This window comes from Anolis carolinensis, chromosome 1, assembly GCF_035594765.1.
Source record: "Anolis carolinensis isolate JA03-04 chromosome 1, rAnoCar3.1.pri, whole genome shotgun sequence".
NCBI lineage: Eukaryota > Metazoa > Chordata > Lepidosauria > Squamata > Dactyloidae > Anolis > Anolis carolinensis.
Window position 1 is genome coordinate 217,131,802 of NC_085841.1, and position 25,387 is coordinate 217,157,188.

The window sequence follows — 25,387 nt, forward strand, 5'->3', positions numbered from 1 at the left end:
GCAGAGACAGGTTTCATAAAGTGCTATATCATGGAAATGAGTAACAGTGATAAAGTGCCATATGCTTTTAAAACATAAAGAAGTATTCTGATGACAGTTCTATTGGGCCTATTCATTCAAACACACTCTGGAACAACCATGTTTTCAATTCCCTGAAGGGCAATAGATACATATAGGTCATTGCATTAAGCCAAAGAAAGGTCTTGGATGATCATGGCCAAACTATCTCTATCCAGAAGTGGCAATAGCTGTAAATGGAAGTGGAATTTCATGTCAGTGATGTATCAAGAAGTAATACCAAACTGTGAGCTTCCTCTCACACAGATAATGCAACCCAGGTATGCAGCAATGGAAAGTAGGGCAGATTGAGGGCATTGCTCCCGGTCCTTTAGTCCCTACATTTCTATAACTGCAATAACTTAAAGTCTGATTTGAGTGTTTAGAAACAGAGTTTAGCAGCCAAAGAAAAGGGGCAGGCAAAATAACCAAGGGAATGAGAACACAGCAAATATAGCAGTAAGTATGAACAATTTTCATTGCCTCATTCTGTGAAATGCTAGAAATTTGGAGTCTGAAGGAAAAGTACATTGAGAAATAGAATTATTCTAGGAACTTAATGTCAGCATTCCCCACCATCCCTCACCTACACTCTGATGTAACCCTAACCCCTTCCAGAGCATGCAGAAGACCTTCTTTCTGGACAAAAGAAATATCTCCCCCAGTGCCACCATCTCATCAATATTCTGTTTGTGTTCATTATTTATTTATTTATTTGTTTATTTATTTATTTGCAGTATTTATATTCCGCCCTTCGCACCCTGAAGGGGACTCGGGGTGGATCACAATGTACATATATGGTAAACATTCAATGCCATTAGACAAACAACACAGACAGAAAGACAAAGAGTCTATTTAACTTCCCAGCTTCTGGTTTTGTGAGGGTATGCTCGAATCTGGCCACAGGAGGAGCTGCTGCTTCATCATCCACTGTGACAACGAGTCCTTTTTTTGATGGAGTACTTCCTCATCCAGTGTTGTAAATCAGTTAAATTAGCCTCCCAGCATAAGCAAACAAAATAACACCTCTCTCTCAACTCTTCTCTCTCATATTCTTAACTACAAAAGCCCTATTCAGATTTGATCAATTCCTCTTCTTCCTAACAGTCGTAACTGTATTCCCAATTGGCCCCAACTAACCATTTAACAGACAAGATTCTGTGTTGCATCTTTTCACGCACAGCTCCCTTGTTCTAGTAGTTGCGATTGGTTGGGTCTACCTAGGCTTGCCTAGGTTCTTGCTTCACATCAGTTATCAGTATTGGCCTTCTGCTGCCTCACCTGATAGATAAACAAGGAAAAGCAGAGCTCAGGGTCTCCAGCATCTTGACAGCACTTTTTTTCGTGTCAGGAGCAACCTGAGTCGCTTCTGGTGTGAGAGAATTGGCCGTCTGCAAGGACGTTGCCCAGGGGACGCCCGGATGTTTTGATGTTTTTACCATCCTTGTGGGAGGCTTCTCTCATGTCCCCGCATGGAGCTGGAGCTGATAGAGGGAGCTCATCCACTCTGACCCCGGGTGGGATTCGAACCTGGCAGCCTTCAGGTCAGCAACCCAACCTTCAAGTCACAAGGCTTTAATCCACTATGCCACCGGGGGCTCCTTGACAGCACTTAACTCCAAACAAAGCAAGACAGAAATCCCTCTGTACTGCATTTAGGACAGAGCTTTGAAAAACTGCTGCTCAACTTCATTTCCTAGAACTCCTTAGATCTCATCTTGGGAGGAAGACTAGGGACACATTCAATAACTGGGAACATTCCCACCAGAGTGGTGGGAAGATTTTGGAACTGATCATGCAGCTAGGAGCAGAATAACTCTGCCTCAATTCCAATCCCAGTCTTGTAGGTTTAGACAATGCTAAAATGAGGTCATCGTTAGTTTTGGACAGAGCTCATTAGAATAGAAGCCAGTCACTAAGATGACAAGGTTTTCAAGATGTTCTGAAGATCACCTGAAGAAAATCTGGATCAGAAGTGAGAATTATTTTTTAAATTCATTTCCCATTCCCAAAAGTGATAATTCCACATCTAGGGGCACCATTCCCCGTTAAAACAAGATGTGAAGAGAGGACAAGGTTCGTTTTAGGGTTCAAAGTCACAATTTTACTTAAAGGTTTCAAGTGCTGGGGGTTGTTCTAATCACTTCTTATAAGAGGAGGGAAGGCCGCAGAGAAACTGATCTAGATGAGGACATTTTAAACTTTTTCCACTCATGATCCCTTTTCACCAAGAATTTTTTACATGACCCTGAGTATATAGGAATATAAAATAGGTATAAAATGTAACATTTACTGATAATAAATCAGCATTTGCAAGGCTTGCTAAACAAGATAATTTTCCTTTTTGTGGAGTACACTGAACCATTTTCTGGAGAGTACACTGTAGACCCTGTGCCCTGTTTTGTGCACAGATTTGTGTAAATGGGTGGCAGTCAGAAACCTTTTACGGTTACCAGATTTTTCTTGACCTCAGCATTGAGCTAAAGGGAGGGGGCATTTGGGGCCAGGACCCACAATTTAAGAACCAGTGGTCTAGATAAAGTAGTTTCATTTGAAGAAATCCTGCAATTGCAGACCCAATCAAAGTGGTAAGGAGGAAATATGGAGGTGCTGTGTGTGTGCTTTCATGGATCTTTGACCAAGCAAATAATAACAATGTTCCTTTTGTTGTTGTTTATTCACTCGGTCGTTTTTGACTCTTTGTGACCTCATGGACCAGTCCACACCAGAGCTTTCTCAATCAATCAATTTATTAATGCTCCGACCAATGGTCATATGCATATACAGAAACAACATCAAACAAACATCTATACAAAACACTATAAAATCCGTGGAATTTTACAGGGTTTCTATAGATGTTTGGTTGATATTTTTACTTATGTTTTTTAAATGACTGATCTTATACATTGGCATTTTACCAGTAATTGTGCAGCTCTCAGCACATGTTGCACTTGTGCTGCTGTCCCTCACAATGTATAGTTTGCATGTTCTGTTTTATCCTGCTTGCATCCAGAGCTTTCTGTTGGCCATTACCGCCCCCAGTTCCTTCAAGGTCAAGCCAGTCACTTCAAGGATACCATCCATCCATCTTGCCCTTGGTCGGCCTCTTCCTTTTTCCTTCCATTTTCCCCAGCATCATGATCTTTTCCAAGCTTTCCTGTCTTCTCAAGATGTGGCCAAAATACTTCATCTTTGCCTCTAATATCCTTCCCTCCAGTGAGCAGCTGGGCATTATTTCCTGGAGGATAGACTGGTTGGATCTTCTTGCGATTCAAGGCACTCTCGGGTTTTTCCTCCAGCACCAAAGTTCAAAAGCATCGATCTTCCTTTGCTCAGCCTGCCTTATGGTCCAGCTCTCAAATCCATAGGTTACTATGGAGAATACCATTGCTTTAACTATGCAGACCTTCGTTGCCAGTGTGATGTCTCTGCTCTTCACTATTTTATCAAGGTTGGTCATTGCTCTCCTCCTAAGAAGTAAACGTCTTCTAATTTCCTGGCTGTAGTCTGCATCTCCAGTGATATTCGTGTCTAGAAATATAAAGTCTGTCACTGCCTCCACATTTTCTCCCTCTATTTGCCAGTTATCAATCGGTCTGGTTGCCATAATCTTGGTTTTCTTGATGTTTAACTGCAACCCAGCTTTTGCACTTTCTTCTTTCACCTTGGTGATAAGGCTCCTCAGCTCCTCCTCACTTCCAGCCATCAGAGTGGTATCATCTGCATATCTAAGGTTGTTAATGTTTCTTCCAGCAATTTTAACTTCAGCCTTGGATTTGTCAAGCCCCTCACATCACAGTATTTCTTCTGGCCATCGTAAAATCTAGAAAGACCAGTATCCAGTAATTGCAGTGATGCAAAAGTATTTAAACCACAGAAGTTCAATGCATACATACAAACATAAATGATGTCAGTAAAACATAGGATTGTTACAGTCACATTAAAAAGAAATAATTTGTTCTTTTCTCAAAAGATGAAAACATTCCTCTTCATGTGTATAGTAATAGTTCTTGTGTCTTTACTACAGATGAGTAGACTCCAAATCCTTGCACAGTGAATATTCTGGTTTCTTTACTACACAAGAGTAGACTCCAACATTCACTCACAATCAGTTTCAACTCACAGGAACCTTCATCAGGTAGTTGTGCATTATTTTTTATGCATTACAGCAGCTAAGGGAAGATCATGAACAGTATGCGGCTCTTCAGATATTGTTGAATTGCAACTCCCATCATCTCTCATCACTGGGTATACAAGCTAGAGTTGATGGAAACTGTCGTGTCTGGAGAGCCACACATTCCACATTCTTGGCATATCTTTTTAGCATTTTGAGCACGTTGTTCTGAAAGAACTAGTACTTCTCTTCAATTACTGATGAGAAATTCCTCTTAGAGACCTTCTTTTTTGCCTCTTGCTAGCGTAAGTATTCATACTTTTGCCTGAGCTTGTCTTCCCACTGAAGCGCTAAACATGGGGTAGCACTTATTTCTTCCCTCGCTTCATGTTAGCCTGGCAGTTACTATAGCAACTGTTTCTGCAGTAGCTTCATACAGAATTTAGACAATATCTGCACTGCTCTTTTATCCTTTAGTGCCTCAACCACTTAATTTGCCAAGAATGGAACAATTGATTCGGCAATGCAGTTTCGCTTCACAAGAAATCTTTGTTCGGTTTTAAAGAGAAGGAGTAAGAATCTCTTAATCAAATCCCAGACTTCTTTGACAACCAAGTCACAACACAAAGATTCTTTCAGATTATGTTACCAATACTACAGCCTTGCATCTTTCATAGCATCCCCAACATATACGTAATTCTAGAGTTTGTGAATGTCACTTGAGTTTGTTGGGGAATCACTTGATGATTCCTTTCATGTTGTGACCCAGATAATATCAGCTTTCATTACAGATATATAGCATTATGTTAAGGAAAATCTTCCTTGGGGGAGCTGAGAGCAGGAAAATAGAAAAGAGTGTATATATATTTAGGAGAACACATTTATGGTCTTCAGTGGGACTTTAAGTCAAGATTGTATTTTGACTTAATATCTTGGTTAATATATAACATTGAACCAGGAATCCCCATTTCATATGTTACACTGAACTCTGGTTTAGACAAACTAGGTCCTCTATATCAGTAAAGCCATTATGCAACAGAAAAGGAGATTTTATTTATTTATCATGTCAGAAGCAAATTGAGAACATCGCTATAATGTTTAAAAAACCACAAACAAAGTTTAAAACCTGGTATGATGCTAAATTTCCTATGACCAGAAGCTGGCCACTTCAAGTGTCTCTGGTGTCTCTGTGCAAAGGTTCTCCATGTCTCATTAAGAGCCACATCCACTGTTTTAACATGGTGATATGTATTCCAAACTGGGCATGCATATTCAGCAGCAGAGTAGTTTTCCCTGTGATAGATAATAAGAGCACCTAAAGCTTCGGAGAAACCTGTTCAAGGTTTCTGCTTGAACAGTGATTGCATGATTGTCAGCATAGATGAAATTCCCTGTCCCTTCTAGCAGTGGTTCATCATTTGTGTAAATGTTAAACATTGATAAAGCCAGCTCACTCACCTGAGGCATGTCATTCTTCTGTCTTCGAATTGCAGTATGCAACCAAACAGAAAAGGGGATGAAAGGCTGCTCATTCCCAGCTTTATAACATAAGATGTTTGAAATCAAGAATACATGTCAAAATTGCACACCAAAAGACAATACATTTAATTATATCAAATATAAAGTTGGTTATTTAGGACCAAATGGAAGACATTTTTACAGTCCCCCAAGGATTTGCCAGTTATTCAGGGGGGAAAGAAAGGAAAAAGACCCTCAAGTTCTGTCTTATTCATAAGAGTGATAAGAACTAGTAGGGTGATGAATTTGTCTCCTCTACCATTACAGTTCTTGGTGGTATTAGATAAGGAATTTACGCCAGATGGCATAGTGAACTAAGTGACTTGAAGGTTGGGTTGCTGACCTGAAAGCTGCCAGGTTCAAATCCCACCCGGGGAGAGTGCAGATGAGCTCCCTCTATCAGCTCCAGCTCCATGCGGGGACATGAGAGAAACCTCCCACAAGGATGATAAAAATATCAAAAACATCCGGGCGTCCCTTGGGCAACGTCCTTGCAGGCGGCCAATTCTCTCACTCCAGAAGCGACTCAGGTTGCTCCTGACACGAAAAAAAAACAAGAATCGTTGCTTATGGTGAAACTGTGTCTTGAGCATTGTGTCCCATCAGCACCACCTATTATTTTTCAGAGTTTGAGCAGAAGTGGAAGGTTAATTTGTCTTGCCCTCCTCATGTGCATATTTGGTTACTCTCATGGGCACTGGCAGAATCTAGAAAGGGGATATAAATCAATATCTTCTAGTCAAGTTTGTAAATAAGATAAAAATACTCCATTCCAGTTAAACAGGTAGGAGAAAAATTTCTTTCAAGAAATAACAATAAAAAGGCTGCAGTTCTGTACATATGCTGACACTCCATTAGTGAATGAGAACCTTATTCCACAAGGCAGGTGGATCGCAATTAAAGCAGAATAACAGCAGGACTTATCACATGGTGAGGTTCCTCTTCTGTCATTTTCTCAGTGGGAGACCGTTGGAGTGCATTTCTTTTACGAGGCTCAGCCAAAGACGCTGTTGTCCTCCTGTAATTGGATTTACTGCCTTGTGTGATAAGCTCCTTAAAGTGGCATAGGTCCAATCCACCATTGCAATTCACTTGTTTGATTGTTGAGCATGTCAGAATTCGGACAGACCTCACAATGAGCAAGTGTCCCTCAAAGCCCATCTTCTCTCTGATGCAGTTCTTCTGTTCTAATACTGCCATCTCCCTACTAATGGAAAGTGGAGGGAGTTTCAGGGAATCATCCAACTATATTCTTCACCATCCATGACCTCTCAAGCATCCTCTGGAAGATTCTCATCATAACGTTATTCCTGTCTGTCCAGCTATAGGAGGAAAACAGATGCTTCTCTGTCATTCCCCATCAACCAGAAAATGACCATATGGTGAAACAGGGGCAAAGACTGTGGCCAAAAATGGCACTCATTTGGACAGGAGACACATCACACTTACATAACTATGATATATCTCCTGATCTAAAACTTCAGCCATAGTTGTCCATTGAAGTTAATAGGACTTAATTCTGAATAGGGCCTCAATCCAATATCCATTAGAAATGCTGAAGATTTTTAAAGAACAATGTTGTGCATGGAAATGTGACATCTTCCGCATTAAAATGCATGTTTCACATGACACAGGTTTTCAAACTGTGGTGATTATCACCCATTTAGATCTTTCCTTATCAGGGTTTCCTAATACAGTAGAGTCTCACTAATCCAAGCCTCGCTTATCCAAGCCTCTGGATAATCCAAGCCATTTTGGTAGTCAATGTTTTCAATATATCTTGATATTTTGGTGCTAAATTTGTAAATACAGTAATTACAACATAACATTACTGCGTATTGAACTACTTTTTCTGTCAAATTTGTTGCATAACATGATGTTTTGGTGCTTAATTTGTAAAATCATAACCTAATTTGATGTTTAATAGGCTTTTCCTTAATCCCTCCTTATTATCCAAGATATTCGCTTATCCAAGCTTCTGCCGGCCCGTTTAGTTTGGATAAGTGAGAGACTACTGTACTTGAGAAACTTGGATTTGATTTTTTAACCTTTTTTCAAATATTCTTTGTAGCCCAAATATTGAGATGGCTTCAATTATCCCTATTAGACAAGGCAGAATTGAGCTTACTAGCAATGGCTGGAATTCTGTTAGAATTCTGTTAGAAGCAAATTCTGTTAGGTCACCATGATAGAATGGATGTATTCTGCTGATAGCAGAATTGCCCAAACAGCATATTCCTCTGTCTTTGCAAGTTGTGTATTGCACATTATTTATAATGGCTGTGCATCCTGTAATTTGCATTGCAGTTGTGTATCAAATATGGAGGTTGGATAGCATGTACTATCTGTATATGTATGCTATGCTGAGGGGATATTGGTTCCCAACTAATGGAGCCAATGTATGGAAAACAGATGGGATATTACTACGAACAAGTATTGAAACCTCCATGGTAAACCATAATGGCGATGAGTTAGCATTTTGGTTGAAAAAAATATAATGAATGCAACATTAAAGTAAACAAAAAGAGTGAAAAGAACAATAATCCATCATGAAAATATACATTTCCCCCCATTTTATCTATTTATTTGCCCACAGTATTTGCTTTTAAGCCAAAGGGTGCCAGATAAATACTTGGATCTGCTTGCAGAAATAAATAAAATATCCTTCAGCCTTTTGTGCAGTAACAAGACATTAAAATCACATTATCCTTCGAAAAGACCAAACTTCCTAAATGGTGTCATAACATTTTCCTGACTTCCCCAAGGGCAAGAATACATTTCGTATTATTGATGGTGATGATGATGATACTTCTTTCTTTTTAGCAGATTATGACAAAGATTTAGATTTGGTGGACAATACCAAACATCATCAAGGCACCAAGAAACATTTTGAGGAGAAAAGAAGCCGGTCATCGTCTTTTGTGTCATCCATCGATGATGAGCAGAAACCTTTGTTCTCTGGGATAATAGGCTACCCGTCTGTCCTGGGCAAGCCAGCTGTCCTAGACCTTGAAGAGATGGTCCATACAACGACAAAAATCCAGTCTGAAGGAAGAAGTCATTCTTGTAAAGGTAATCCGTGAATGTGTTTTGCAGACTTAAGGATCTGTGGAAAATTCTTTGTCTGTTTTATTCCTCCTGAGCAAATTAGCCTTCTGGGCAAATTTATTATTTCTTGTATTTAATCCCTTCAAGCAAGCATAATTCAAGCAATTATTCCTTCAAAAGGTTTGCATTTGTATTCCTTTGTAGATTTAATGCTATTCTTTTTGACATTTTTGATTGTACAATTATCCCTCCTCCTCCCCCCCCCCCAAAAAAAAATCATAAGGGTTAGAGATGCCAAACCATCACAAAAGTGGGAAATCCATGAATTTGGTTAGATTAATTTTGTTGACAAAGAGCCAGCCCAAATTCATAAATAAACAAATCCACAAGAGTAAAGCATGTGAATGTGTGAGACTGACTTTATGATGCTGTCCATGTTTCTCTTTGAATACGGTTTTGTTTTATTTGAGAAAATTTGTTTGCTCAGGAAACTGAAATTTTTGCCTATCATATCAAGCATAAAAAGACTACAGATCAGCAAGAGCTGCTCACTATGCCAAAACGGAATCCTCCTGCCATAGTTAAAAAAATGTAGTCCAGATGAATGTGTGCCCCATTCAGAAAAAAAGGAGCAATTTTATGTGTACAGGCTCAAGGTGCCTGCAGAAGAGATGGGATTCAACCCAGGTACTGCAGAAAATGAATTTAAAAAATAAATTCTTCAACTTTCCAGAGCGATTAGCCTGCCTGCCCTGGGAAATTCCTGCTTGACTCTCAGATTGTGGTCCATTTAAGCCATTTCAAACATTACTAGGTTGCTTTCATTCCCAGTTTTCAGTAGATAAAATTAGTAAGAATTTTTGACAAACTAAGGTGAGTTTTCTTGGATTCAAATTAATGATAGCTTTGTTGCTCCACCTGTTGGAAAATCTCATACTGCATTCTTCTGTGATAGCACCGAATCCAGTGACAAGTAGCTAAATTTTATTTGATGTCAGACAACAAATTGACACATCATAAAAACCAATTAAAGTTGGGGGAAAATGACAACTGATCATTGTACAGTATAACTAAGGTGCAGATTTGCTACCTCTACCAACACTCATGGGAGCCAGATAAAAACAGGGTTTAATGGACTGCGTCTTTAAAAATTGCAGTCCAGTTACTTTAAATAAAATTAAAAATTACAGTCCAAATATATTCCTTAATTAGTGGCCAGGAAGAGAGCGTCATCATTGGCTGAGATTTGCAATTAAAGTTTCCAGTACTGGAGGGCTGACCGATAACATGAAAGCTGTTCATTGGGTATAAATTGCAGAAATCGCTAAAGATACCGCACAATATCCAGAAATCTGATACCAAGTGATGTTTGTGTGTACTTTTGCTGATTTCCCACTTGCATAAATATGTCCAAGCAAAGCAAGACTATTCGGTCTCAAATGAATTCAACTCGATCAAACATCAATCCAGTAAACACCAATGGTAAGGGTATTCCAGAATTTGAACTGTATGCAGATTCCAGTTTCCATGGGTTCATCTGCAACACTGCGATTCGTACATCTGAAGCTTGCTTTTTTCTTTTAGCCACTAGAAATGTGTTATTGCAGCTATGGCAGTATTTTCCAAGGTAACATAGTGCAAACCGTACTGTGGACTAAATTTAGAGGATTTGAGATGTACGGTAGATACTTTCATTTTTGCCAAAGCAAGATCATTTTCCTCCTTTCTTTCCTGGCGTATCTATTAGTGTTACAAAGAGCAAATCATCTCTAATATTGGGTATGTCTCCGTATGTGTTTTTTCCCCTTTTTTAACAATGTTCAGATTGGTCAAGTTAAGTTGTTTGTCATTTTAATGAATTAACCAGAGGCATGTTTTTTTGTAAAAAAATCTAGATATATAAAAATGTAATGTGTGTTTTATTATGGAGTAAACAACAAAACCACTGAACTAAATCACACTAAATTTGGCCACAAAAGACATTGTCATCCAAAATATGTCTTTCAAACAAACAAAAAAAACCCTAGACAAATAAAGTCCAAATTAGAGGATGAGGAAGAACTGTTTTTCCCCTTGCTGCCAGTTAGAAGGGTAGGCTCTGTCCACTTTGTCTCCTAGCAACCCCCAGCCAGGAACAGCCAGGTTGAAGAAATATGTTGAAGAAACTATCCCAGCAGAGCTTTGTGCCTGAGCAAGCACTCTTGCAAACAAAAGCTTCTGATCAGTAAGCACAAAACAAATCCAGCATATAGGTGGTGTGAAAACCTTGTACTGCAACACTCAGACGTGAATTCCCCTGTCTAATGACATGCTAGCTATACCGTACATAATTTGATCTTCAGTCCCTTTAGATTTTTTGTAAGTGATACTCTCAAGCAGAATAATCATATTACCAATACAATCCTAAGACTTCCCAAAGCAATTTTCCAGAGCATTCTAGCATGCAGGGGCTGGTTACCTTCCTATGTTGTCCCTCAACTTTGATGCCTATTTAAGTTTTCATTTTCAAGACGAAAGAACATCAACAAATCTTCCAATGCTCCAAGGGCTTTTTTGTCCTGCCTGTCTTTTCTTAGACTCATTCTTCAACATTTTCTGATCCCTCCATGCCTGCTATATTGGTGGTGTGACCATTAGGCTTGTGCATTTTGGCTGAACTTCGATCCATTGCTGGCCAAATTTCAGGAGACCCCGGGATCCATATTTGTTCACCTCCCGAAAATGGACAGGTAGCAGAATAGCTCTTTTGGGTCTGCAGCAGAAAAATGAGGCTAGATCTGGGCTGTGGCGCAGGCTGTTGAGCAGCTGCAATAAATCACTCTTACCATGAGGTCATGAGTTCGAGGCCAGCCCGTGGCGGGGTGAGCACCCATCAATTAAAAATAAAAAAATAGCCCCTGCTCGTTGCTGACCTAGCAACCCGAAAGATAGTTGTATCTATCAAGTAGGAAATAAGGTACCACTTATAAAAGTGGGGAGGCAAGTTTAATTAATTTACGACCTGGAATGAGGAAGTACCGCCAGAGTGGATGATGAAGCAGCTGCTCCCCCCTGTGGCCAGAATCACAGGAGAAGGTTAAATTGCCTCTGCGTCTGTCTGTCTCAGTCTCTGTTTGATGTGTTTATGGGCATTGAATGTTTGCCCTATGTGTATATAATGTGATCCGCCCTGAGTCCCCTTCGGGGTGAGAAGGGTAGAATATAAATACTGTAAATAAATAAATAAATAAATAGATCCGACCCATTGGCGGGAATGGGGGGGTGTCTTGGACTCCCCTTCCCTTCATTTTTAGGGCTATTGGGATGAAAATGACTATACTTAGATGACACATCAACCACTGTTAGCCCACCAAGTTTCATAATGTTTGGGTCATCCCCTGATTTTTAGGAATTTCTTTTCTTTTAAAAAATAAAATCTCCTTTTAAAAAATCCCCAAAAGGTATCCCCCTGCTGGCCCCACTTCTCCAGGAGTATCAGCAGGGCACCATTCCTTCCTGCCAAATGTCAAAGGTGCACTTCCACATCACACTTCCCAGCGGTGTCAAACTCATTTAAACTGAGGACCATGTCAGCGTTATGGTTGCCTTGCATTTGTGATTGTAAGACTATAAATGTAACTGTGTTTCTCTGCCATTGAAAGCCTTGCAGGCCACACTAAATGATGTAGCAGGCCTCCTTTGGCCGGTGGACCTTGCATTTGACATCTGTGGTGTAGCCCATTGAAATGTAAGAAACCATAATAAGCAGACTAAAGCAGGGATTTTGAAGTTGCCCATTGCAGGTTGGCACCTAAACAGAAGATTGTACATGAACATATTTATTTATTTATTTACAGTATTTATATTCCGCCCTTCTCACCCTGAAGGGGACCCAGGGCGGATCACATTGTACACATATAAGCAAGCATTCAATGCCATATAACACAGAACAGAGACAGAGACAGACACAGAGGCAATTTAAACCTTCTCCAGCTTCCAGCATCTTGAGGGTATGCTTGATTCCAGCCACACAGGGAGCAGCTGCTTCATCATCCACTGTGATGGCAACTTCCTCATTCCAACGGCGGCTGGATGATTTTTATGGTGTCGTAAATTAGCCTCCCCACATATAAGTGGTACCTAAATTTCCTACTTGATAGATGCAACTATCTTTCGGGTTGCTTAGGTCAGCTATGAGCAAGGGCTATATTTTATTTTTAATTTTCGGGTGCTCACCTCGACACGGGCTAGCCTCGAACTCATGACCTCTTGATCTGAGTGATTTATTGCAGCTGGCTGCTAACCAGCCTGCACCACAGCCCGGCCCCAACATAGAATCAGTATCTCATAGGACCTTGTCATATTAGTAAAATTTCCCATCCTAGAACACTCCACTGATTGCTGCCAGCACAGAGCCCACCGGATCCCATCACATGATATACAGCTACTTCCGATGGGGCTCCTTGATGGCTTTGTTGGTGAAGTGTTCTATGGAGGGGAATTCTGAACACAGGAGACTACCCATGTTCAGATTAGAAATCATAGGGATAGTATGGGAGCACGCTGGAAAGGTATGCTTTCTGGTGTGTGATCGGCAAGCAGATCATGCTGGGCAATGGATACACCCCACTGCTCCACAATTTGCCCCACTGCCCTACAGATACCCCTGCTGTCCACCGTATCAAGGATCTCCATGTGATGAGATCCATAGAGTTGGAAGAGACCACAAGAGACATTCAGTCCAACCTCCTACCATACAGGAAGACAGAATCCAAACACTACAAAACATAGGTCTCGTAGGACTTTAATACACGAAGGTGCTGTTCCTATCACCATTAGCGGCAACATACTGACATGAGCACCTTCACTGTTGCAAGTTTCTGCATTTGCACAATTGCACTGATTTGATGATGCAGTCTTGCCACTGTACTTCCACATAACTCCACCCGTCAAAATATTTATCAAAACAGACTAAAAGACGTCAAGGAAAAAACAGACTGGTTGGGCTTCAGAGCTTTCATTCAAAAAGACGGATACAAACTAACAATAGACTTATCTGATGTATGAAAAACATCTAAATATTAGGACTGTTAATACCAGACAAGAAAATTGACAACGGCAATCTAAAATCCTCAAGAGGACAATGGGGAGTCACTCCCTCCTTTCCTCCCCCCCTTTTTTTAAACTTATTTTTTCTCCTTTTTTTAAAAAAAAATTACTTTTTTTTCTTCTTCTATCTCTCATTTCCCCCCACTTTTTCTTACTATCTTTACATATTTGTTTTCCTCGCTTTCACTGTATTTACAGCTAATAACACAATAAAAAATCATTAAAAATATTTATCAAAACAACACAAGAGGTGGTGCTGGGATTGCAAGGAAAGCCACTTGCCCACCCTGTCCTCTTTTCAACAGGAATGTCCTAAGCCCAGGAGATGTTCACGGTGATGGAAACAAAGCTTGGATCCCTCTCATTCTGTCTGAGGTCTATAGGCAGATTTAGGACAAATGAAACTCTGTACTAGTTAAATTGTGAGGCCCCTTACTTGGGCCCTGAAGGAGGTAGACCTGGTAGGCTTATACTGCCTGCTTTGTGGCACACTTTCATAGACTATCAACTCTATCATTATGTCTGGAATCGCTCCCAAATAGAATGCCTTTAAATTTAAAATTGCACCACATAAGCAAAATCCATTGTAAAAAAAAATGCCAGAAAGATTCCTCCTGGCCAACGGGCCCCTGAACTTAAGCACACCTAAGCAAAATGGTAAATCCAGCACTGCCTATAGCAGTGATGGCCAACCTATGACACACGTGTCAGCACTGACACGGCTAGCCATTTTTGCTGACACGCTGCCGCATGCAGATTGATTGGATGACTAATGCCTTTTGTGGCCAAATTTGGTGTGATTTGGTCCAGTGGTTTTGTTGTTTACTCCATGGGAATTATGCACATTACATTTATATATACACATACATACATATACATATATATAAAATATCATTCTATTATTATTCTATTATTATTGTAGTATATTATTATATTATTACAGTAGAGTCTCACTTATCCAAGCCTCGCTTATCCAAGCCTCTGGATAATCCAAGCCATTTTTGTAGTCAATGTTTTCAATATATCGTGCTATTTTGGTGCTAAATTCGTAAATACAGTAATTACTACATAACATTACTGTGTATTGAACTACTTTCTCTGTCAAATTTGTTGTATAACATGATGTTTTGGTGTTTAATTTGTAAAATCATAACCTAATTTGATGTTTAATAGGCTTTTCCTTAATCCCTCCTTATTATCCAAGATATTCACTTATCCAAGCTTCTGCCGGCCCATTTAGCTTGGATAAGTGAGACTCTACTGTATGTATGTATGTGTATATATATATATGTGTGTGTATATATATATATATATACACACACACACACACACACACACACACACACACATATATATATATATATATATACACACACACACACACACACACATATACATCTATATATATAAAAGAGTGATGGCATCACGGCAATTCACAAAACAACAAAAGTACAGGCCCCCCAACCTCAAAATTTGACAACACAACCCATCATCCACACCTCAAGGTTGATACAACAAAAAGAAAAGAAAAATAAAGTCCTAATTAGAGGGAGAGCAATAATTTTTTTTATCCAATTGCTGCCAGTTTAGAGGGCTAATCTCTGCCCACTTGGTTGCCTAGCAACCAAGGGACAGCCAGGTTTCAGTTAGGGGACAGGCAGATTTAGGCCTCCCTTAGACTTCTTCCACAGATTATCTAATTTGCACTGGATTATATGGCAGTGTAGACTCAAGGCCCTTCCACACAGCTATATAACCCATTTATAATCTTATATTATCTGCTTTGCACTGGATTATCTTGACTCCACACTACCATATAATCCACTTCAGTGTGCATTTTATACAGCTGTGAAGAAGGAGCCTCATATAATGCAGTTCTGAGCAGATAATATAAGATTAGAAATATACAGTAGAGTCTCACTTATCCAACGTAAACAGGCTGGCAGGATAAGTGAATATGTTGGATAATAAGAAGGGATTCAGGAAAAGCCAATTAAACATCAAATTAGGTAATCGTTATACAAATTAAACACAAAACATATTATACAACAAATTTGACAGAAAAAGTAGTTCCATGCGCAGTAATGCTATGTAGTATTTACAGTAGAGTCTCACTTATCCAACACTCGCTTATCCAACGTTCTGGATTATCCAACGCATTTTTGTAGTCAATGCTTTCAATATATCGTGATATTTTGGTGCTAAATTCATAAATACAGTAATTACTATATAGCATTACTGTGTACTGAACTACTTTTTCTGACAAATTTGTTGTCTAACATGATGTTTTGGTGTTTCATTTGTAAAATCATAACCTAATTTGATATTTAATAGGGTTATCCTTAATTCCTCATTATCCAACATATTCGCTTATCCAACGTTCTGCCGGCCCGTTTATGTTGGATAAGTGAGACTCTACTGTACTGTATTTACAAATTTACCACTAAAATATCACAATGAATTTAAAACACTGACTACAAAAACATTGATTATGAAAAGGCAGACTGCGTTGGATAATCCAGAACATTGTATAAGCGAATGTTGGATAAGTGAGATTCTTCTTTAATATGAAATAATTACTGGGATAGAATAATGCAGAACAATATAATCTCTAAAACCAAGACAGTAAATAAACAGGGGAATTCCACACAGGAAACAATCAGGGCCAGCTAACACCTCCCAACAAAGTATTCCCATCATCAAAGTCTGGCAAATCCTGTTTTCTCAGGGCCACAGACGTAGAAGCACATAAAATATCGCAAACAACTCCACTCTGAAAACAAGGGAATTCCAAACAGGAAAGAATCAGGGCCAGCTAACACCTCCCAACAAAGTATTCCCATCATCAAAGTCTGGAAAATCCTCTGTTTTCTCAGGGCCACAGACAGTAGAAGCACATAAAATATCGCAAAGAACACCACTCTGAAAACAAGGGAATTCCAGACAGGAAACAATCAGGGCCAGCTAACATCTCCCAACAAAAAATTCACTCAGGGAGGAAACAGCCAGGCTTTAAAGCTGCAAGGCCATTACATCCTAATCATTTTTTCTAATTGCAGCATTCATACTTGCCTCCAACAAACAAACAAAACCAATCAGAAATATTGTATATTCACAACCTTTAGGAAATAATATCCCCTGATGGCGCAGCGTGTTAAAGCGCTGAGCTGCTGAACTTCTGGACCGAAAGGCCACAGGTTTGAATTGGGGGAGCGGAGAGAGCCCCCACTGTTAGCCCCAGCTTCTGCCAACCCAGAAGTTCGAAAACATGCAAATGTGAGTGCATCAATAGGTACTGCTCCGGCGGGAAGGTAACGCCACTCCATGTAGTCATCCCACATGACCTTGGAGGAGTCTACGGACAACGCCGGCTCTTCGGCTTAGAAATGGAGATGAGCACCAACCTCCAGAGTAAGACACGACTGGACTTAATCTCTGGGGAAAACCTTTACCCTTGACCTTAACTACCACCAATGCCTCAATACTTTATTTCCCATACCACCAGACTTCGCCACAGCAACGCGTGGCCGGGCACAGCTAGTACATATATATAAAATATCATTCTATTATTATTCTATTATTATTGTAGTATATTATTATATTATTAAGTACTATTATATTATTATTATATTATTCATTATTCATGACTACATTGGAACTACAATAGAGAGAAATCAGCGTGGAAACTGCAAGAGGGACCATAGATTGTTGTACATGGAAATAATGGTAGTAAATAGTTTTTGATTTATTAAATACAGTTATATATTACAATTATATATTTTTGTTATTTAAACTATATATATTGTGAAATTATGGTGTTTTTTTTTTCTCGAAGAGACACACCACCCAAGTCATGCTAGGTTTTTTGGTGAATTTTGACACACCAAGTGCAAAAGGTTGCCCATCATTGGCCTTATAGGCATCATAATTTTCACCATTTTTTTCCATATTTTCCCAGCTCTAAATCATTCCTGAAATCTGCTTTCTGGGTGAGCAAGCATGGCCCAATACGTACCTCAGTCCAATGTTCTGCAAGAGTTGCTTCTTCTCACACATGAACCCAGCTTGAATCCCATAGAGCAGTTGTGCATTGGTACTGAAACAAAGGAAAACCACTTTGGGGGGCACAGCTTAGCATACCTCCCATTGGGTAGCTTCATTCAAATCATATGTGTACTTGGCTGACCTTCAACTTTTATAATCTTCCATTTTGGCAGATATCACTGACAGAAGATTCTGGGAGGAGGATCACAGCAGGGGCCAACAGGAATCATCCAGCCAGTCAGCATTACCTCATGTCACCTGGGGTATCTCTGAAACAGAAAGTGAGATCAACTATGGTGAAGTGGAGCAGAGGTTAGATTTACTTCAAGACCAACTCAGCAGGTAAAAAAACATAAAAGCTATGAAGCGATGGTGAAGGATGGAACATTAACAAGATTTACAGTGAATAACTGTTGCATTTACACACTTTTCCATTGCTTACCTTTTTATCTCAGTCCCTAGAAATGTAGTTTTGTTCACAAATGTGGATAAACATTTTCAGACTTTTTCTTCAGACTGTGTAATTTTACAAATTGTTTTCGTCTTGTTTGGAACTTTTTTCCCAAAAATCCATATATGGTATGTAAAATACAATAACTTTGGTACAAACACATTTTTCAGTAAAAAGTCTCCAAATATGAAAAAAATGAAAAATGTTCAGCTACTCTTGAAATGTATTGAGATCTATCAAGACATCATTTCTTATTGAGGATAAGAAAAAATTGAAATATTCTTTACCTTTATATAGTAACCCACATGCAAAATGTTATAGAATCTCCTTCTGAAACAGAGCAATGGGACTTTGCCACTGTGCTCCAGTCCAGTTCTTGGTATATGAAAGACTTATTACTTATTTATTTATTTATTTATTTATTTATTGCAATATTTATATCCCGCCCTTCTCACCCAACAGGGGACTCAGGGCGGCTTACAATAAAACACACATATAAAACCTGTACAATACACTATAAATCAGTTAAAAAATTAACTTACATAAGACACTAGCTTTGCCCGGCCACGCGTTGCTGTGGCAAAGTATGGTGGTATGGGAAATAAAGTATTGAGGAATTGGTGGTAGTTAAGGTAAAGGGTAAAGGTTTTCCTTGATTTATAAGTCCGTTATAAATGGGTTATATAGCTGTGTGGAAGGGCCTTGAGTCTACACTGCCATATAATCCAGTTCAAATCAGATAATCTGTATTTTATAGGCAGTGTGGAAGAGGCCTAAGTGAGGCCTAACTCTGCCTGTCCCCTGGGTTGAGTGGTTTGCTAGGAGACCCAGTGGGCAGAGCTTAGCCTTCTACTGGCAGCAATTGGATAAAAACAATTATTCCTCTCCCTCTAATTAGGACTTTATTTTTCTTTTCTTTTTGTTGCATGAACGTAGAGGCATGGATGAGGGGTTGTGCTGCCAAGTTTAGTGTTTCTGGGATGTGCAGTTTTGTTGTTTTGTCCTAGGCCGAAATTTCATTACCCTTTTATATATATAGATTCATAAAACGCATTATAAAATACAGATAGGCGTGTTCAAGTTTAAAAGACTGGGTCTGTCAATTGAGTTCCAGCGTACATAATAGTAATTAATGCTGCTGATTCTTATTTGAAAGCCTGGCCCCACAACCAAGTTTTAACCTTCCTATGGAAGGTTGCATTAAGATTACTTGCATTAAGATTATCATATTAGAAAGCCAGGATGGATTATGACTTTGGAATCTCTGCTTGGCCATGGAAACTCACTTGGCTGACCTTGGGCAAGTTACATTCTCTGGGCCTCAGAGAAAAACAAAGGCAAGTCATGTTTGAAGAAATCTTGTCAAAACAATCCTGCAATAGGTTTACTTTAGGGGTGTCATAAATTGGAAACAACTTGAAGGCACACAACAACAAGAAACTATGAATTATAACTTTCTTGTAGAGATAAGATACCTTTGGTTCGGGAATCTAAGTGCAGTCAGCCAAAATTATCTCAGCTAACCTATCCGTATCCCTACTCGTTGGTTACATCCTTCTTGCTTTCATTTACTTTTTTTATTCTTTCCCCCAATCTTACCATAGCTTGTGCTTTATGAAAGTGTGCCAACTTGTTCCACTAGTCTTTCTGAACTTTCCTACTCAAGAATGATTTGAGCAATTGCACTGGGGAAAGAGTTGTTGGACACATAATTGCTGAGCTACATATATGTTCCCTAAAGTATTTCCTCTGACACATTTTTCTATATAATTTCTTTCTTCCTGATAAATGGGCTTTTGCCTCGGCACTGTGGTTAGAGAGACTAAATTCAGCTGCCATAAAAGTATACATTGCATTCCCCCTGCAGGGATTTTCATTCTCTGATATGAGAAATATTTTGCTGCTTACTCAGTAATAAAGAAGTGCATGAAAGCTGGGAAGTGGAAGAAAATCACCCTTAGTGCCCAAACACTTGTTCTTACTAAGCCAAAAAAGTACTTATATGCATTGTCAGATTACTGCTTAAATAAGCACCTTTGTCTGAATGTATTCCATGTAATTTCTTCTCCAATTTCCCCTCTTGATGTCTGAAATTGGATCGTGGTTGTGTGTTAAGGAGCACAGCTCTTAAAGCTCTGTGAACTACAGTTCAGCTTTGCCAAGCAGTCCTAGATTACCTTATCACTGCATCAGTTTCAAAGTGTTCAGAATTTTTTTTGTTTCAATCTGTAGCTATAGCAATAAAAATGATCTGGATTGGTAACAATAAAAGCAATACCATAGTCCCCATCAGATTACAAGTACTGTATATACTTGAAGATAAGCGGAGCTTTTCAGCCCTTATTTATGAGCTGTAAAGGCTTATAATCGGATCAAGGTCAAGGCCAGCAACAGAGCCTTCAGGCTATTGCTTGCAATATGTGATCTATTTCTCTCTTCTCCCTTATCAGTGTGTGTGTGCATTTCCTCCACAATATTTGCAAGCCTTATATTCATACCTATCTAGACATGTCTATATATATTTGTAAGCCGACCTGAATATAAACCGAGGCACCTAATTTTACCAAAAAAACCTGGGATAATTTATTGACTTGAGTATAAGCTGAGGGTGGGAAATGCAGCAGCTATGGGTAAATTTCAAAATAAAAATAGATACCAATAAAATTTCATTAATCAAGGCATCAATAGGTTAAATGTTTTGAATATTTACCGTATTTCAAAGAAAAACAATAAACTAGCTCTATAAGTGGAAAAGTAAAGGCAACAAAAACAATATGGTATCAACAATAACCTAATAATAATAATAATAATAATAATAATAATAATAATAATAATAATAATAAAAACTTCATTTGGATCCCACCCTATCTCCTCATGGGGACTCAGGCCCATTTCCAACATAGTAACAGGCAAACATTCAATGCTTATATAAACAATACAGAGCTAGATATAGATCTATATTGTGTGTGTGTGTGTGTGTGTGCATTTCCCCTACAATATTTGCAAGTCCTATATTCATATCTATCTAGACATGTCTATATATATTTGTGTGTTCATTTCCCCCCTGTAATATCTGCAAGCCTCCCTCGCTCTTAATCAAGGGAATGTTTTAAAAAGAGAAAAACACCCTTGCAAGTCAGGAAGAAGAAAAATATATATTCATTAATCTTATGAAAGCATTTTCCCCTGAAATATTTGTTAAACTTTCCTACAGATATATAGGCATTAACCCTTTGCAAGGTTTTGCCTTCTCTTTGTACCTTTATATGTGTATCTATCTATAGACATTAATTTTATATATGAATTTCCCCTCATATGTTTGCAGGTCTTTGCAAATCCTTTATACATATAGATCCATATATCTGTGTATCTGTAGCCATATACATTATACATTACACATATACATTACTTTTATATCTGAATTTACCCTGTTATGTTTGCAAGTCTCTGCAAATACATATATAAAAGAGATGTCTGGATAGATATGAATATATTCTTACCTACCTATATATAGGGCTTGCAGATTTTACAGGGGGGAAATGAACACACAAATATATATAGACATGTCTAGATAGGTATGAATATAGGGCTTGCAAATATTGTGGGGAAAATGCACACACACAGGGGATTTGCAAACATTTCAGGGGAAAATTCATATGTGAAATTAGTATCTATAATTATAGATCTATATCTAGCTCTGCATTTTTTATATAAGCATTGAATGTCTGCCTGTTACTATGTTGGAAGCCAGCCTGAGTCCCCATGAGGAGATAGGGTGGGATCCAAATGAAGTTTTTATTATTATTATTATTATTATTATTATTATTATTATTATTATTATTATTATTATTATTAGGTTATTGTTGATACCATATTGTTTTTGTTGCCTTTACTTTTCCACTTATAGAGCTAGTTTATTGTTTTTCTTTGAAATACGGTAAATATTCAAAACATTTAACCTACTGATGCCTCGATTAATAAAATTTTATTGGTATCTATTTTTATTTTGAAATTTACCCATAGCGGCTGCATTTTCCACCCTCAGCTTGTACTCAAGTCAATAAGTTATCCCAGTTTTTTGTGGTAAAATTAGGTGCCTCGGCTTATATTCGGGTCGGCTTATACACGAGTATATATGGTAATTTATCATCTGTTTGGTTTGTAAGCTAAGTAGGATCACTCACAATTTTTCGTCAACATTTTGCAGCAGAAACATGAGATGCGGTTATGGGTTATGCAACCTCTATGTGCTTATTTGCAAGTAAAACCTATTGGTAATTTTGGCTAATTCCATCTGTTAACATGCATTAGTTGAAAATGAGTTTTGATAACAGGCCCAGAAACCTATTCAGCCCAGTTTCAGTAATGAAGCAAAATAAATAATAGAGCTTATATTGCATTTCACTTTCCTCACAAATAAATCCCTAATAGGATGCCATAGTGGTGTCGATCTAACACATAATAGGACATTCTCTAAAATGGGTTTTAGAAAGTTGAACCTCTGGTACCAGGCAAACAAGGTTTAAAGTCCTTGTTAGTATCATAGCCAAACATTAACAACTATTTAGTGGCAGGAAAGGATTCCCATGTCTTAGGACAGTGGTTCTCAACTTGTGGGTCCCCAGATGTTTTGTCCTTCAACTCCCAGAAATCCTAACAGCTGGTAAATTGGCTGGGATTTCTGGGAGTTATAGGCCGAAACACCTGGGGACCCACAGGTTGAAAACCATTGTCTTAGGACAAATGTTATGTTATGAAATAAAGTTGAGGCATCTTCTGCAGAGTCCACTATAAACTCTGCAGAACAAATTTGCGAAAATGTCTAAAACAGTCACTAGGTGATATTCAGAAAACTTTTATTGGGTTGTTGTATGTCTTTCGGGCTGTGTGATCATGTTCCAGAAGTATTCTCTCCTGACGTTTCGCCCACATCTATGGCAGGCATCCTCAGAGGATGCCTGCCATAGATGTGGGCGAAACGTCAGGAGAGAATACTTCTGGAACATGGTCACACAGCCCGAAAGACATACAACAACCCTGTGATCCCGGCCATGAAAGCCTTTGACAACACATAAAACTTTTATTGTTGCCAATTTTTTCAGGACCACAACATTGAGTGAAGAGGTTGGGACTCACAGAATAAGATGCAGTGATCTAAAGAGCATTATCTTGTATTTTCTCTCTTTTTTTATTTTTATTTTTATTTTAGGACATACACATACACAACATTTACAATTCCCACCACCATCATGAGGATTATTTTCTTTTGCATACTAATTCTTTTTGAGACAATCCTTCTAGATTTACATACTGTAAATATATGGTGGACCAAATGGAATTCAAAATTATGGATGTAAAATGAAATGTGTTGTCGAAGGCTTTCATGGTCGGGATCACAGGGTTGTTGTATGTCTTTCGGGTTGTGTGGCCATGTTCCAGAAGCATTCTCCTGACGTTTCGCCCACATCTATGGCAGGCATCCTCAGAGGTTGCCTGCCATAGATGTGGGCGAAACGTCAGGAGAGAATGCTTCTGGAACATGGCCACACAGCCCGAAAGACATACAACAACCCTAAAATTAAATGATTCAAAAGGTAATGAAATTAGAATGAAAAAAGTTGAAGAAAGATGGAACTGGGTCAAGAATTATATTATGAAAAAGTCTAGAGATCGGGCCATAAGAAATAGGATGCAAAAAAGAATAGAATATGCCAGGTTCTGGAGACAAAAAGAGATTCCAAATAAGGAGGAATGGTTAAATAAAGTCATGGAGGTGATGAATATGGATAGACTTACATACTGGTTATCTTCAAGCCAAGGTCTGCCAAAGAAAGATACCAACTGGGACCAGGTAAAGGACTATTTAAAACAAATTAATTTTGATCCTATCTGCTGAATAGACACAATCTTAGAGACTGATGAGGACGAAGGAAATGTGGTGATTTACTGATTTTTACGAGCACTTAAAAAAAATCTATGATGAACCAGTTAAAGTCAGATGGAAGCCAACAATTTCTATATTTTTTTATATTTCCTTTTTCTCTCTCTCTCTTTCATTTTTTACTTCACTCTTATTTCCTACTTTCTACTAATAAGGAATGTTCTCCCACTTTCGATGTGAAAACTTTATTACTTACAAATATATAATCCTTTTTTCTCTTTTTCTATTTTCAAATATAAAATTTCCAATAAAAATATATTAAAAGAAATAGGATACAAATGTTATACAGTGTGCAAATTATCCTGTATTTCTCTCATGACGCAATAGCAACTGTAATACAGTTTGCTAATACAGTAGAGTCTCATTTATCCAACCTTCGCTTATCCAACATTCTGTATTATCCAACGCAGTCTGCCTTTTAGTAGTCAGTGTTTTTGTAGTCAATGTTTGGTGCTAAATTCGTAAATACAACAATTACTACATAACGTTACCACGTTACCATGGGTTTTTTTTACAAATTTTTATTTTTTAAAACACAAAAAATACATACAAAACATTTACAATTCCCACCACCAACACGAGGATTGTTTTCTTTTTATATATTCGTTTCCTTGTGAGACAATCTTTATATCTTTATCTTTATCCATTTTCATCCTATATACTATACTAGCTGTGCCCGGCCACGCGTTGCTGTGGCATTGGTGAGAAATTGTTGAGGTAGTGGTGGTATTGAATGTCTGTTGTATGGTTGTCTTTATGTTTAGTTTAGTATGCACACTGAAGTGTATTATATGGCAGCGTGGACTCAAGATAATCCAGTTCAAAGCAGATAATATAAGATTCTAAATGGGTTATATAGCTGTATGGAAGGGCCTTGAGTCTACACTGCCATATAATCCAGTTAAAATCTGATAATCTGTGGAAGAGGCCTAAGTGAGGCCTAACTGTGCCTGTCCCCTGGGCTAAGTAGGTTGCTAGGAGACCAAGTGGGTGGAGCTTAGCCTTCTAACTGGCAGCAATTGGATAAAAACTATTATTCCTCTCCCTGTAATTAGGACTTTATTTTTCTTTTCTTTTTGTTGTATCAACCTAGAGCCGTGAATGATGGGTTGTGCTGTCAAATTTC

At 38.5% G+C, this 25,387-nt stretch overlaps 1 protein-coding gene across 11 annotated transcripts in view; it reads left to right on the forward strand.

The window, feature by feature from the left end:
* kcnh7 (potassium voltage-gated channel subfamily H member 7) overlaps nucleotides 1–25,387 on the forward strand; it is a 471,529-nt gene that overhangs the window by 430,557 nt on the left and 15,585 nt on the right. For 9 of the 11 annotated variants that reach the window (XM_062968072.1, XM_062968118.1, XM_062968190.1 and 6 more), the window contains 2 exons: nucleotides 8,513–8,761; nucleotides 18,043–18,211. In XM_062968072.1, coding sequence (XP_062824142.1) covers nucleotides 8,513–8,761; nucleotides 18,043–18,211 — 418 coding nt within the window. The remainder of the gene's footprint in view (nucleotides 1–8,512; nucleotides 8,762–18,042; nucleotides 18,212–25,387) is intronic. The other 2 variants (XM_062968035.1, XM_062968411.1) reach the window with 1 other exon arrangement.